At 48.7% G+C, this 14631-nt stretch overlaps 1 protein-coding gene across 7 annotated transcripts in view; it reads right to left on the bottom strand.

The window, feature by feature from the left end:
- The window catches only part of LOC148329655 (CUB and sushi domain-containing protein 3-like), a 493599-nt gene that overhangs the window by 341638 nt on the left and 137330 nt on the right, over positions 1-14631 (bottom strand). For all 7 annotated transcript variants that reach the window (XR_015845569.1, XM_088306210.1, XM_088306213.1 and 4 more), the window contains 3 exons: positions 4809-4925; positions 2581-2796; positions 1219-1407 (listed from right to left, as the gene is read on the bottom strand). Coding sequence is in view for 6 of the 7 variants with exons in the window: in XM_088306210.1 (XP_088162336.1) it covers positions 1219-1407; positions 2581-2796; positions 4809-4925 (522 nt within the window). In the remaining variant the exon portion in view is untranslated. The remainder of the gene's footprint in view (positions 1-1218; positions 1408-2580; positions 2797-4808; positions 4926-14631) is intronic.

Raw genomic sequence — 14631 nt, 5'->3', positions numbered from 1 at the left:
AGTGTTTCCTGACCCGATCAGCTGTTTTTTAGACACGTCACACGTAAGTGTGACAACTGTGACAAAGGCTGAAGTGACAGCTGAATCTGTCAGCAAGTTAAGAGTATTCTCTCTTAACTGGGGAAAAAAACTGTCTCAAAAATAAAAAGAAACTTCAAACTTATTAACTCTTGTGCATCGATGACACGAGGTAGCTGTGAGCTGCAAGAAGTCAGTGAATCACACCACACATTGGCCACAAGGAACTTCAAACCTATTTGAAAGAAGACAAGATGAACGTTGTGCACTGCAAATGAGCACTCTTTTATGGCTCAGTCCTGGGGTGAAGCTAGCATTTCGATGCCCAAGGAAAACAGTCTGTACTCCTGCACCACAACTTTTGCTATTTTTTGACAAAATGTGAGTTATATAAAATAGGCCACTTTGTTCTTCTTTTAAAATCTGTTGAAATGGTCTGTCGGCTTAAGTTAGTTTACTACTATTTACATCACAGATTTTGAATATTAATATTAAGCATCATCTAAACCTAAAGCGCAAATTAGATAAAATTTGCATATTTACTGGGCTAGGTAAAGTTCTTAAAATCTTTCTTGAGGATTATTGTCAAATAAGTGAAGCATCTAAACACTTTTACAGTAATTAACAATTACATTATGCAATATAATAATGCATATGTTCAACCATTCTCATACTCGCACATTGCTGATGAAAAATGTCTCCATGTCACTCTTCACTTCATATATTTTGTATTATAAAACAGCAAGCATTGAAGCCACAATTTATTAAAAACAATTATTATAATAAAATTTGCTTTCATTGATTTCTGGACCTTTCAAGTAAATCTGGGCTGATTATTAGCATATAATGTAGTATAAAATCCCTAACTCTGAACCAATTCTTACAAACTTGGGCTCATGTTATGTGTAACAAATCTCGATTCAATGATTTCTCTATTTTTCTATATCGTGGTTCAGCATGCAGGGCGCCTTTCGCCCGTAGTCAGCTGGGATAGGCTCCAGCACCCTCCCGCGAACAGTTTAACAGTTTGTGTGAATGCTCAAATGCATGGAAAATTACAGGGAACATTACCTCAAAATCTAATGTACAGTAGGATGTTATTGTCAAACCCATAACAAACTGATAATGGCATAGTGGAGACATAGAAATGTACTGAGCAAAATTGGGCCGACAGGAGAGAAAACAATAAATTCAACGTACCCACACACCTTGGCAGAGGGGCACTCCACATGCGGCGGCCACCTCCAAGGCATGCAATCTCCTTTGCCCCCTGCAGCCGATAGCCAGTGTTGCAATGGAACAACAGGGTGTCGCCAATGCCAAACCTCGAGCCTGCATGCCGGCCAAAGCGAGGTGTGCCAGGGTCCTGACAGGGCTCAAGTTCATACTCTGGAAATGATGACATTTCAAATTAATTTGCGACAAATTAAAGTTCTAATGTTATCATTTACTGTGTTTCTTTTAGCACCACTTAGGAACTTGTAACTTTAGATTGGAGTCTTCAAGGGCACCAAGCAACTGCAAGTCTTTCCTTTGCATGTTTATCTGTTAGGACTGTGTAATAAACAAAAAAAAAACAAAAAACACTACAGAGTCAATTTGATAGTGACTGCAATTTGCATAACTTTGCCATTTGTTTTGATGCTGCTGCAACGTCCATTACATTCTTTCCAGAGTCAAGACTATATTGATTTTAGCACATCAAAATAAAATGTTACACTTGTGGGACGTTGTCTGACAATGTGGCACATTTTCAAAGGTCATGAAAGGTTAAAAAAATAAATGGACTCAGTCAATCTCTAGATGCAATTTCCAGAGTATGAAAAGACAAATAATTGAACTTGCATACAGGCATAAAGAACACACAACCATTTCTCAGAAATGAAATTTCATGAATATTCATAATCACCTAAGTTATTCTTCACTTCAGTGAACAGCAGGAAAACATATAGCCAGAATGCCCGTGATGCAGACCCTCTCATTTGCCCTTCCACTTTCCCATATACAGTAGTTGGTTTTGCTCCTTATCATTTCTTCTCACTGCAGATCACCATTTGCCTCCTCTCCATTTTAGTAATGCATCGCCACCTTTCTGTACTCGCACACTACTTGCTATGTGCATTGGTGGTTGTGTGGTCATTCGTTTTTCATCCAAACACATCCTCTACACAACTCCTCAGTCCTGAGGACAGTGACCCACATAGCCTGCTTTGATGATCCTTCCCATCCCAGCCTCGACCTGCATGACTTTTCCCTTAATTATATCACTCAGATTGACACACATTTACTTTATGTCTGCTCCCTTTCAAACTGAGGAATGGGTCCTAAAGTTAATTTATACATGGTGTAGAGGGGCTTAACATTTTGATCTAATCAATGCTAATTTTCATATGATCACCAGTTAACATCTACAGTACCCCTCCACCCATCAAAGTTTAAGAATCGGCACTTCTACCTTTTGCCTTCCTGTTTTAAAACTTCACTCAAGTTGATATTTCTAAAATCCTACCAATGAAGCACCCTGCCGCCTCCTGCAGACAGAATCCTCATGTGCTACCATACCTGAGAAGGAGATGTTGAATCCCTGAAGAGAAATGGAGAAGTCCGAAATGAAGCGAAGCTGTGCTTTGAAGTTGCCATACAGGCCCGCGTTAACTGGCACCGGCCTCTCTGAGCCAGTGAGTCGAGCCAGTGGCTGAGCGAAGCTACCATTTTCTGTTATCAGAAGATAGTCATGGTGATCCTCCAGATGGAAGGAGTGGAAAGTGAATTGCACACCTTGGAGGAGAAAGTAAGGCGCGTTATTGCTGTACTGCATTGTATTGTATTGCTGTACAACAGGTAAATACAACCATAGGCACGTGCTAACTTATAATTCTTCAAAAATGCGTTCATTTCCCATTATGAACTGAATGCAGTTGGCGCCAGTCTCAGTCAAAAGAGAATACGATGTTTAAAAAGTCAGTAATTTACTCATTACAGAGCCACACTTATATAAAATATAAGCAAACAAATCTTCAATTGTAATTTGAAAGGCACATAGGTTCAGAAATATATTCTGGGAAGAAACTAGTAAAGTAAACACAGTAACTAAAAAGATAAACAAAACAAACAAACGTTTTAAATAGGGCAGTCAAAATTAAATCGTTAACGCTGGAGATAAATTTTAAATTGTTAATGCACGTAAATACTTAAACTCAGTCAACTCAGTTTTATTGACTTAAAAAATAACTTCAGTACTTTGCAGAGCTGAATTCAATTATTGTGCCATCTTAGCTATACGTCTTTAGCACATCATCTCAGAACAAAACACCATGCTCAAGTTAACACTGAGCCTTGCAAACCAGGAATGTGGCGCTCATGGGCAGAACTAAATCAAAGAATGCTATTTGAGCAGTATTTGAATTTAAATATGCATATTGGATAATTTTACATTATCCATCCAATATCTAAGATGCTTTTCCTCACAAGGGTCACGTGGGTGCAGGAGCCTATCCCAGATGTCTTCGGGCATTCAAAGATATTACTCAAATAAACATTCATTACAAGTGTCACAAAAAAATAAGTCATTGAAAAATGTGATTAATCGCAATTAATTAGAGAAATAATTTGCAATTAATTAGTTAAAAAATATATTGCTAGATAGCACTATTTTTTTAATGGATTGTATTTGACTTTAATCAACACGGACAAATAAAATCCTAAATTCAAAACAATTCCCAATGAAAAATGCTACCTCGCCACTCGTAATTTAATTTATGGGAGGGGCATCGGATTTATGAAACAAATTATTTTATTCAACATTTAACTTTCTATATTTGACATTTAATTTCTTTAAATTTGTTTGGTTGTTGTTTATTTTTGTTTCCCTTAACTTAGCATGGTTACTGAGTAACACTGACCTATCCTGCGTTAAGTATTGCATCCTTCTTGCTTGCTGGATGTTGCCTTAATTTGATTGTGATTTGTTTTCATTATATGGGACTTTTAGTTTGGACTCAGCTATCACGATTTAGAGAATTTCTTAAAATGCCGTCTGCACATACGCGCACAAGGCAGTCCCTCTACGTCAAGTTCACTTGTGATTTTTTTCATTTTTTACATCTCTTCATTTTGTATTTGAAGTAATTAACCCTATAATGCCTGACCCCAGAAATAATGGCCAGAAAATTTAGATTTTTGGAATCTGAAAACTATTTGGCTGTGTAACAAATTAAAAAAAAAAAAAAAAAAAAAAAAACTAAAGAAATATTTGTAAATATGATTTCATATTTGTAACACAAATGATACCATGGGCATTTTGTGCCATTCTGACATTCAAATTATATAACAAAAACATCAGTATTTTAGTTTGGAAAACTAACTTTTAACAGTAACTATTGTCGATGCAGTAAGGCTCAGAAATTCTTGTACCAAATTTGATGCGTTTGGCAATATAGGGTTAAAAAAACGATGACTTCTAAACAAAAATTAAAAGTTGCAGTTATCAATTTTGACAAGAAAAACAAAAGTAAAAATGAAATGCCAAAGTAGTTCCTTGATACCCTCCGTTGTCAAGGAGAGTTTACAAAACCACCCCTCCATTAAAAAAAAAAAAAAAAAAAAAAAAAAGACAAGGTGGTGAGTTCCACGTATGAGCAACAACTTTCTGTTCGTGGCTTCAACTGCCCGAAAAACATATTCTGTAATTTATGGCGTAAAAACGTGTCCAATGGCCATCACAGGCAACTGATTGTATGTGTGTGTAGTGGCATGTAAAATAATCAATTCATGGGTCATTTACAACCAACCTTTTCCATGGCTAACCTCCACAGTCCATGTACAGTTCAGCGAGTTTGGATATAGCTCAGGGTAGCCAGGCGAGAGGATGACACCATCAGACCCTTTGATATCACCACCACAAGATGCTGAATAGGAAGGGAATATAATGAATGATAAATGCTGCTGGGAAAGGAGAGAACTGTAAATGAAGCAATAAATCCCTCACCTGAAGAGAAAGGAGCAATTTGGATGAATAATGCATTTCAGTCACATCACATTCTATCCTAGTATTTTATGATTGCTGTAATTCTGCCACCACAATGTTTTTTTCTCTACCTTGTTTCAAACCAACTCTCTCTCTACCCCAACAATAAATCATTCATTGATTCAGCAACCCTCTATATACGGCATTCACCTTTCATAAATTACTTTAAAACGGAAATGTGGTCAGAAAACAGCATATTGCATTGAATTTACTGGCAGTTAACTGACAGAAGCATACTTAGGGGATTCAATCAGTTTCATTGCAGTCATTACTTTAAAGCGATTTTGAAGTCTTTCCACACAAATGAGATTTGCTCAATGACAAGCTCGAGTCAACATGGGAAGATCATCCAGTGGCAAGGAGCCAATAGTGTTTGCTGATGAAGCAACAGAAGCTGCAACACATATTCTCATCTTGGGGAAGTAATGCTCACGTCTGTTGATTGCTGAATTTTAATTTAATAGCAGCTAGAGCACCTCTAATCTTATGAAAGTAAATTAATGAGATAATTCTACCCTCTCATTGGCTGCTGTGAGATTAGAGGTTAATGCTACATCAATCTGAAGGTTATTTTTTTTTATGCAGTCAATGTAATTGACCTTAAAGATCACATCACTTAAAGGGTGTTGTTATTTAAAATAATATATGAAGGCAGTTTGACAGGTTGGTTTTTGTTCCTCCTCCTCATTCTTATGAGCAAAGTGTTCATATTTGCTTTTCTGCCAGTGTTTTCTTTGGCCCAAATTGCCTAAAGATGACATTATAATCAAATGCCTGGAAGTCTCATGTCAGGAGTCGCCTTGCGGCGATGAGGAGGTGGACCCAAGAAGCGAGGAAGCAGGGGTAGGTGAAGCTTTAAGGAGATTTATTGTGGAGCTTGGTGGGGACGAACAACGGGGCGTGGGCAAAGAAACAACACAGGCAACTGAACGAGACTAACTGGACGATGACAAGGACCAAACACGAGACGGGAACGAGCCAGGCGGACAGGGAACGAAGACAAGTGCAACAACGGGAGCGAAGCGCAAGTCGTGAGAGTCCGAGGTGACGTGGCAACAGGAGGCAAACAGGGTAATGACCCGACACTGCGTTGTCGGTCTGGAAGGTTTAAATAGTCCGGGTACTTAGGGGAGCAGATGGGAAGCAGGTGCGTGATGATGACTAGGAACAGGTGCGTGATGATGACTAGGAACAGGTGCGTAGCTGGTGAGAACGAAAACAATAACAAAGGCACATGGCAGGGAGGTGATGAAAACAATAACAAAAGGCACATGGCAGGAAGGAGGGAAGAAAATAACAAAAACACTGACGTGGCAGACACGGGTCATGACAGTACCCCCCCCTCAAGGGACGGCTTCCAGACGTCCCAAATGAAAACAGTCAAAAATGAAACCAAGTCCAAGAACGAGGGCGGGCGGAAGGGGGCCGGTAGGTGGGACCAAGGCCCGCGAACTAGGCCGGTCTGGCGGATGTCCAGGGGGCCAGACCAGCGAGCCCCGACGGGGCCATTCGGGCGGACGTCCGGGAGGCGGGACCAAGGCCCGCGAACTAGGCTGGTCTGGCGGATGTCCAGGGGGCCAGACCAGCGAGTCCCGACGGGGCCATTCGGGCGGACGTCCGGGAGGCGGGACCAAGGCCCGCGAACTAGGCCGGTCTGGCGGATGTCCAGGGGGCCAGACCAGCGAGTCCCGACGGGGCCATTCAGGCGGGCGTCCGGGAGGCCCGATCAACAAGTCCACCCGTGAACACTCAGGCGGACGTCCGGGCGCACCCGAGACCGGAACGTGGAGCGGCGGCTGGTCGTCCAGCCCCGCCGAGTCAGGAACGTGGAGCGGCGGCTGGTCGTCGAACCCCGCCGAGACAGGAACGTGGAGCGGCGGCAGGTCGTCGAGCCCCGCCGAAGCAGGAACGTGGAGCTGTGGCTGGTCGTCGAACGCCGGCGGGACGGGAACTTGGAGCGGCGGATGATCGTCGAGTGCCCGCGGGACAGGAACGTGGAGCGGCGGCTGGTCCTCGAGCCCCGCCGAGACAGGAACGTGGAGCGGCGGCTGGTCCTCGAGCCCCGCCGAGACAGGAACGTGGAGCGGCGGCTGGTCCTCGAACCCCGCCGAGACAGGAACGTGGAGCGGCGGCTGGTCCTCCAACCCCGCCGAGACCGGAACGTGGCACGGCGGCTGGTCCTCCAACCCCGCCGAGACCGGAACGTGGCACGGCGGCTGGTCCTCCAACCCCGCTGAGACAGGAACGTGGAGTGGCGGCAGGTCATCGAACCCCGCCGGGACAGGAACGTGGAGCGGCGGCTGGTCCTCGAACCCCGCCGAGACAGGAACGTGGAGCGGCGGCTGGTCCTCGAACCCCGCCGAGACCGGAACGTGGCACGGCGGCTGGTCCTCCAACCCCGCTGAGACAGGAACGTGGCACGGCGGCTGGTCCTCCAACCCCGCTGAGACAGGAACGTGGAGCGGCGGCGCTTCGTCGGGAGCCGCTGTGACAGAGACGAGAAGCGACGGCGGGTCGTCGTCCACCGCCCAGGCAGGAAACTGGAGCGCCGGCGAATCGTCGAGTTCCGCCGAAAAAGGAGCTTGGGGCGACGGCGGATCGTCGAGCACCGCCGAGGCAGTGACGGGAAGCAATGGCGTGTCCTCGGGCGCCGCCGGGACAGGGAATTGGGTTGGCGGCGGGCCGTCTGGCACCGCCGAAGCAGGGATTTGGAGCTGCGGCGGGCCGGGCGCAGCGGGGACCGGGACTGGTAGCGGACGCAGGGCGTGCCCCGCTGCAACAGGGACTTGTGACGGACACAAGGCGTGCTCCGCCAGAACTGGGACTTGTGGCGGACGCGGGGCCTGCTCCGCCGGAACAGGGACTGGGGGCGGACGCAGAACGTGCTCCGCCGGGATAGGGACTTGTGGCGGACGCATGGCGTGCTCCGCCGGAACAGGGACTTGTGGCGGACACAGGACGTGCTCCGCCAGAACAGGGACTTGTGGCGGAGGCATGGCGTGCTCCGCCGGAACAGGGACTTGGGGCGGACGCATGGAGTGCTCCGCCGGAACAGGGACTTGGGGCGGACGCATGGAGTGCTCCGCCGGAACAGGGACTGGTGGCGGACGCAGGGCGTGCTCCGCCGGAACAGGGACTTGTGGCGGACGCAGGACGTGCTCCGCCGGAACAGGGACTTGTGGCGGACGCAGGGCGTGCTCCGCCGGGATAGGGACTTGTGGCGGACGCAGGACGTGCTCCGCCGGAACAGGGACTTGTGGCGGACGCAGGACGTGCTCCGCCGGAACAGGGACTGGTGGCGGACGCAGGGCGTGCTCCGCCGGACCAGGGACTTGTGGCGGACGCCGAACGTGCTCCGCCAGAACTGGGACTTGTGGCGGACGCATGGCGTGCTCCGCCGGAACAGGGACCGGTGGCGGACGCAGGGCGTGCTCCGCCGGAACAGGGACTTGTGGCGGACGCAGGACGTGCTCCGCCGGAACAGGAACTTGAAGCGCTGGCGAGGCGCCGGAGCGGGGGTCAGCAGCTCTCGGGAGGTCAGAACAGGCCCCAGCAGCTCGGGGGGAACCGGGACGGGGCTTATCATCTGGCGGGGAGCCGGAACGGGACTCATCTGCTGGCGGGGAGCCGGCACGGGGCGCGGCAGCTGGCGGGGAACCGGAACGGGGCTCGGCAGCTGGCGGGGAGCCGGGAAGGGGCTCAGCAGCTGGCGGGGAGCCGGGAAGGGGCTCAGCAGCTGGGGAGGAGCCGGAACGGGGCTCAGCAGCTAGCGGGGAGCTGAGACGGGGCTCAGCAGCTGACAGGGAGCCCGGACGGGACGCTGCGGCTGGCAAGGAGCCGGGACGGGACTCAGCAGCTGGCGGGGAGCCGAAAAGGGGCTCAGCAGCTGGGGAGGAACCGGAACGGGGCTCAGCAGCTAGCGGGGAGCTGAGACGGGGCTCAGCAGCTGGCAGAGAGCCGGGATGGGACGCTGCGGCTGGAGAGGAGCCGGGACAAAGCTCAGTAGCTGGCGGGGGGGCGACAGAGGGCCGGATGCAGCAGTCGGTCCGGGCACAGCCGAACCGGGGGCCCTGATCCCTATCAGCCTGCCGCCATAGGGAATCAGGGGAATGGGGAACACGCGGGACCAAGGTTACAGGGGCTGGTGAACGCGAGCTAGGGGGTGCCAGGGGAACGTGAGCAGGTGCTAAAACCGATGGTGAACGAGGGGAACGACGTGGCCGTGATCTACGTGATTTGGGACGTGAAGTGCGCGAGGTGGATTGGGAGGTGGTCTTGGAAGACTCAAACGAAAAAGGTGTCAGGAATGGTTCGGGGGGGAAAAAGTGACTGGTACTAACTGTGTCCGGGTGGCGCTGAGCGTCTAACAAGGCGTAGATGTGGTCTGCATCGTACTCGTGATCCGAGTCGACAAAAACGTGCGGGGCATAGTGCTCAGAATCATCTGCTAAATCATTATCAACTAAAGCGTGAGTGGGTGAATTGGCCTGGTGATCAAAATTGTCGTCGTAATCGGAATCAATGGTACAGTGTGGAGGAAGGTCGGGAAGGAAGACGAGGGCGTTACCGTGAAAGGAAGACGAGGTACGGGGCTGGTCGGCAGGCTGGTGAGGGGCAGGCACCGGAGGCTGCACGGTCGGTGCAGCTGACGTGGGGGCTGCATGGGTTGCTGCAGCTGACGTGGAGGCGACGTGGGTTGCTGCTACGGACGTGGAGGCGACGTGGGTTGCTGCAGATGATGTGGAGGCGGGACGCCTTTCAGCCAGCTGTCGGTCGGCCAGCTGTGCCAGCCTCATGCTCTCCACCATCTTGACCTCCAGCTCCACCATCTGAGCTGTCAGCTCCATGATAGTCTCCCGGGGTGGTACCGCGGCGGCGCCCTTCTCCGCGATCGAGGCCACCTGCTCCGCTATCTGGGCCAGTCGTGCGCCCAGCTCAGCGCGGCGGGAGTCCAAAAGGTAGGCTGTCTTTTCGAACAAGTCCTCGTAATCTGGGGAAGCGGGTAGCGTGACAGACGTGGCGCTGAGCTGATCGGCGGGTTGGTGGGGGGGGTCCGTGCGGCGGTGTCCATGACGCCGCCGCGAGCCCCTCGCTGGGTCCTTTTTTCGAGGTCGGGTCATTCTGTCAGGAGTCGCCTTGCGGCGATGAGGAGGTGGACCCAAGAAGCGAGGAAGCAGGGGTAGGTGAAGCTTTAAGGAGATTTATTGTGGAGCTTGGTGGGGACGAACAACGGGGCGTGGGCAAAGAAACAACACAGGCAACTGAACGAGACTAACTGGACGATGACAAGGACCAAACACGAGACGGGAACGAGCCAGGCGGACAGGGAACGAAGACAAGTGCAACAACGGGAGCGAAGCGCAAGTCGTGAGAGTCCGAGGTGACGTGGCAACAGGAGGCAAACAGGGTAATGACCCGACACTGCGTTGTCGGTCTGGAAGGTTTAAATAGTCCGGGTACTTAGGGGAGCAGATGGGAAGCAGGTGCGTGATGATGACTAGGAACAGGTGCGTGATGATGACTAGGAACAGGTGCGTAGCTGGTGAGAACGAAAACAATAACAAAGGCACATGGCAGGGAGGTGATGAAAACAATAACAAAAGGCACATGGCAGGAAGGAGGGAAGAAAATAACAAAAACACTGACGTGGCAGACACGGGTCATGACATCTCACTCAATATTAGGAGTACAACTCTAGTGAATATACATCATTTCAAAGTAATGAATGTCAAATGATGTTTTGGAAGATCATTGGAATGCTGGAGGCCTCACAGCTGCACAGATACACACACGCGCACACACCCACACACACCTCGCACATCCGCACACACACACACCTCTCCTTCTCACTCCTTCCCCCCTTGGGCCCTCCAGCAAGCACAACACATCAAGGACTCCTGAATCCTTAGCCACCAACAAAATTAAATCAAATATTTAATTAATGAGACTAAGTTACATAAAGTCATTAAAATTGGATGAGTAGACTTGGGAAAGTGTCGATTTGGAGGGTCTATAGGCAGAAGGCCAAGACGTTTGGCACCAGTTGTGTCACACACCTAAACATAAAAAGGCTCCAGGACATGAGTGTAATTTACAGGCCATTGCATTCACATCATTGTAATGCATACATTTTTAGTACATATATTGTTAAATACCTGGAAATGAGTGGTCTGTGACAGCACTAAAAATGTTGCACAAGATAATCACCACATTAGCTTTGACATTTCTGAAATCTCCAAAAACATAACTGTAACTAAAAACAAAAGAGAGAAATTATGTGGGATATCACAGCTACAGGAAAGAGGTGAAGTTCTTGCTTTGAAGTTAGTATAAATTGTTTTCTAGTTAAAATGATTCCTAACAGCCAAGTTGTTCACAAAAGACATGGTCTATCTATAGAGGAGAAACTGTGCTGCCAAGCAAAGGCTTCATTTGGAATCTTTACAGCCAAGACACATTGAGCCTGATTTACAAAGATCTCAAATAACTCTCACTCTAACACATGTCCAGCTCCAGTTCCCAAGGGACACGGCCCTGCCTGTTTTCCATCTCTCCCTGCTGCAACACACCTGACTCAAATGATCAGATCATCAGCAAACTCTGAAGAAGCAAAATCACAATCCTGGCAGGACAGCCACCCTCGAGGACCAAGTTTGGACAACCCTTCTCTAACAATTTGTGATTGCAATTAACTCTAACTCTAAAGAGATGTCAACATTAATTTTGCTTATTGCAGTTTTTTTTACACTATATGACATTGCGTTTTGTCATATTACGCATTTAAACTGTCCCTGGCACAATCAGAGTGAGGAGGGACAGATTAAACTGGGATCATCAAATAAAGAACCCGTTTCATAAAATGAATCGCAGGAGCCACAAACCCTTTGAGCATCTAAAATGAATATTGATTTTCTTTTGCTTTTTTTCCCCTTTTATTTTTGTTGCAAACACCCGTTGAAACAGGTGGCCCATTCAAAGCAATATGTCAGCGCATAATGGATGTGGCCATATATCGTCCAAAGGAATCTGTAAAATTCCCTGAAAATGAATAAAAATTGTTCAAAATAGTAAATGGTGAGAACTTATATAGCGCTTTATCTACACTATGTTGTGCCAAAGCGTTTTACAAAGTGTCAGGTTTGCTGTCTCAGCACCCTGAAGTGTGTGTGCATGTGCCTTGGTGCAGGTTCGGTGTGTTGGAGTTGCCAGCAGGTGAAGTGCATCTTCCGAATCACTGCGGTTATTGAAGATGTTCTGGGATGCCAACACATCGCCTGATTGTCTATGCTCACTACCAAGTTTCTAGTTATAGTGCATGTAGGCTTACTGAACCTACTGTCATGGATCGCCGGTCGGCGAGATGAGGAAGGACCCAAGATGCGAGGAAGCAGGTAAAAGGGTAACTTAAAGGGAATTTATTAACTGAATCAAAACAAGGACAAACAACGTGGCAGGGTGCAAAGTAACAAGGCAAACAAAAGGTGACTAACAGAACTAAACTTGACGGGGAACAAAGACAGCGACAAACTAACATGAACGTGAACGAGGACGAGCAATCGGGACAAGCGCATATGGGGGGTGTAAAGGGAGCAAGAGCGAGAACGAGATCAGGGAGCGGCCGTGACAGTCCGAAGTGGAGCAAACGCGAGTAAAGGGTATAGAGGGAGCAATGCACCGACCCTCAGCAGTCGGCACGGGGTGCTTAAATAGTCCAGTCATTAGGGGAGCAGATGGGAATCAGGTGTGTGAGGCTAACGGGGAACAGGTGCGTGGCTGGTGGGGAACGAGTGCTGAGGGGAACGCTCCCACTCAGCTGACAGAGGGTGAACAAAACAAAGACAAGGACATGGAATGGAAGGTGAAAAATAATAACAAGAAACCCTGACATGACCGACACGGGTCATGACAGTAGCCCCCCCCCAAAGACGGATTCCAGACGTCCCAAAACACGTAAGCACAAAAGAAAAAAAGTGTCCAAAAACGAGGGTGGGAGGAAGGGGGCCGGAAGGCGGGACCACGACCCGCAATCGAGACCGGTCAGGCGGGCGTCCGGGAGACCCGACCAGCGAGTCCAGTCGTGGCCCTTCAGGCGGACGTCCGGGAGACCCGACCAGCGAGTCCAGTCGTGGCCCTTCAGGCGGACGTCCGGGAGGCCAGACCAGCGAGTCCAGTTGTGGCCATTCAGGCGGCCGTCCGGGGGGCCAGACCAGCGAGTCCAGCTGTGGCCATTCAGGCGGCCGGCCGGGGGACCAAGGCAGCCGCAAGGAGTGCGCTGCCGAGGCTGAGACGAAAGGCGGCGGTAGGTCGTAGGGCACCGCCGGTACAGTGACTTGGAGACAGCGTCAGGGGAGGGACTTCAGTGGTCACCACACTCCTTAGAGTCACGGTTTCAAATCAAAACCAAAAAAAAACTCAGCATACAAGCAAACAATGAAACAAAGAAATAAGATTAACACAAAACATGTATCTCTCATGCCATCTATATACCCAAAAGAAATAAAAATATCACAAAAAGATTATAGCAATGGCTTCTTGGGAGCCACTCAGCCTTAGCCAATTACAGCAATGGCTTCTTGGGAGCCACTCAGACTCAGCCAATCACATGGCAGTTTAGAGAGATGTGCATGGCTGTTTAGAGAGATGTGCATGGTTGTTTAGAGAGATGTGCTGTTGTGCTTTGGGCTTTTTGCAGTCTGTTGTCTAAACCTGGGACGTTTCTTGCTTGCAATAACATAAATGATAAGACAGACTACAACATTGTGGACAGCTGCCCTTTTGTCCAGCTTTCTCCTACACCATCACCCAAACACCATAGTCACATAATGTATAAGTCACGGTCAATTAGAAGCATAGATGACTCAGACTTTGTCCAGCAGGGTGTGCAAACATGCACTCCGAACAGCCCAATGAGTAAAAGGGTTGATGGACGCGAGTGATGCTTTGTCCATATAGTGGGCGCGTCGCTTTACAAGGCGCTTTGTTTGTTTTTGGGGAAGATTAGGGACTTTAAAGAGCGCCCTATGGCCCGGAAAATACGGTACTACTCCCAGTTGACTTCCTAACGTTCCCGGGGCGGATGGAGCAGCAATTGTCTTCAGAAGAGTCGCAGGTGGATGCACATTATGGGAGTGCCAGGAGTTACAATCTTGATGAGCAGGAGGATGCTCAGGTGCGCACTGAGAACTGGCTCATGCAGTCACCAGTTCAAGCAGTGGCGGAACGTGTGTGCTTCTCAGTGGAAGAGGACTCTGATGATCCCTGTCAAAAGGATGTCACTGAGGGATATCAGTCAGCAGGACTGCCTCACAGGTTCCGTACTGAATCTGAATTCAGCCATGACACTCATGCACATATGACTTTAGACTCACCCGTTGCCTTGAATGACGCAGCCCCAGTTGAAATTGAGCTAGAGGAAGTAGTTTGCACACAACCACATGACATGCAGGGCTCTGTGACTTTCACAAGGTGTGGTAGGACAGTTAACCCCCCTGATAGGCTTATATGTGAGATGTCATGCCAGAGAGTAGGGATGCCAGCATTAGTATGGGTTTAGTGTGACCATTGGATGGTTGTATGAATGTTTTTAT

Source organism: Idiotropiscis lumnitzeri, chromosome 10 (genome assembly GCF_059441095.1).
Source record: "Idiotropiscis lumnitzeri isolate Australia: NSW breed Sydney's pygmy pipehorse chromosome 10, RoL_Ilum_1.0, whole genome shotgun sequence".
Taxonomy (NCBI): domain Eukaryota; kingdom Metazoa; phylum Chordata; class Actinopteri; order Syngnathiformes; family Syngnathidae; genus Idiotropiscis; species Idiotropiscis lumnitzeri.
The sequence above is the reverse complement of the archived record's forward strand: the minus strand, read 5'-3'. Positions and strand labels throughout refer to the sequence as shown.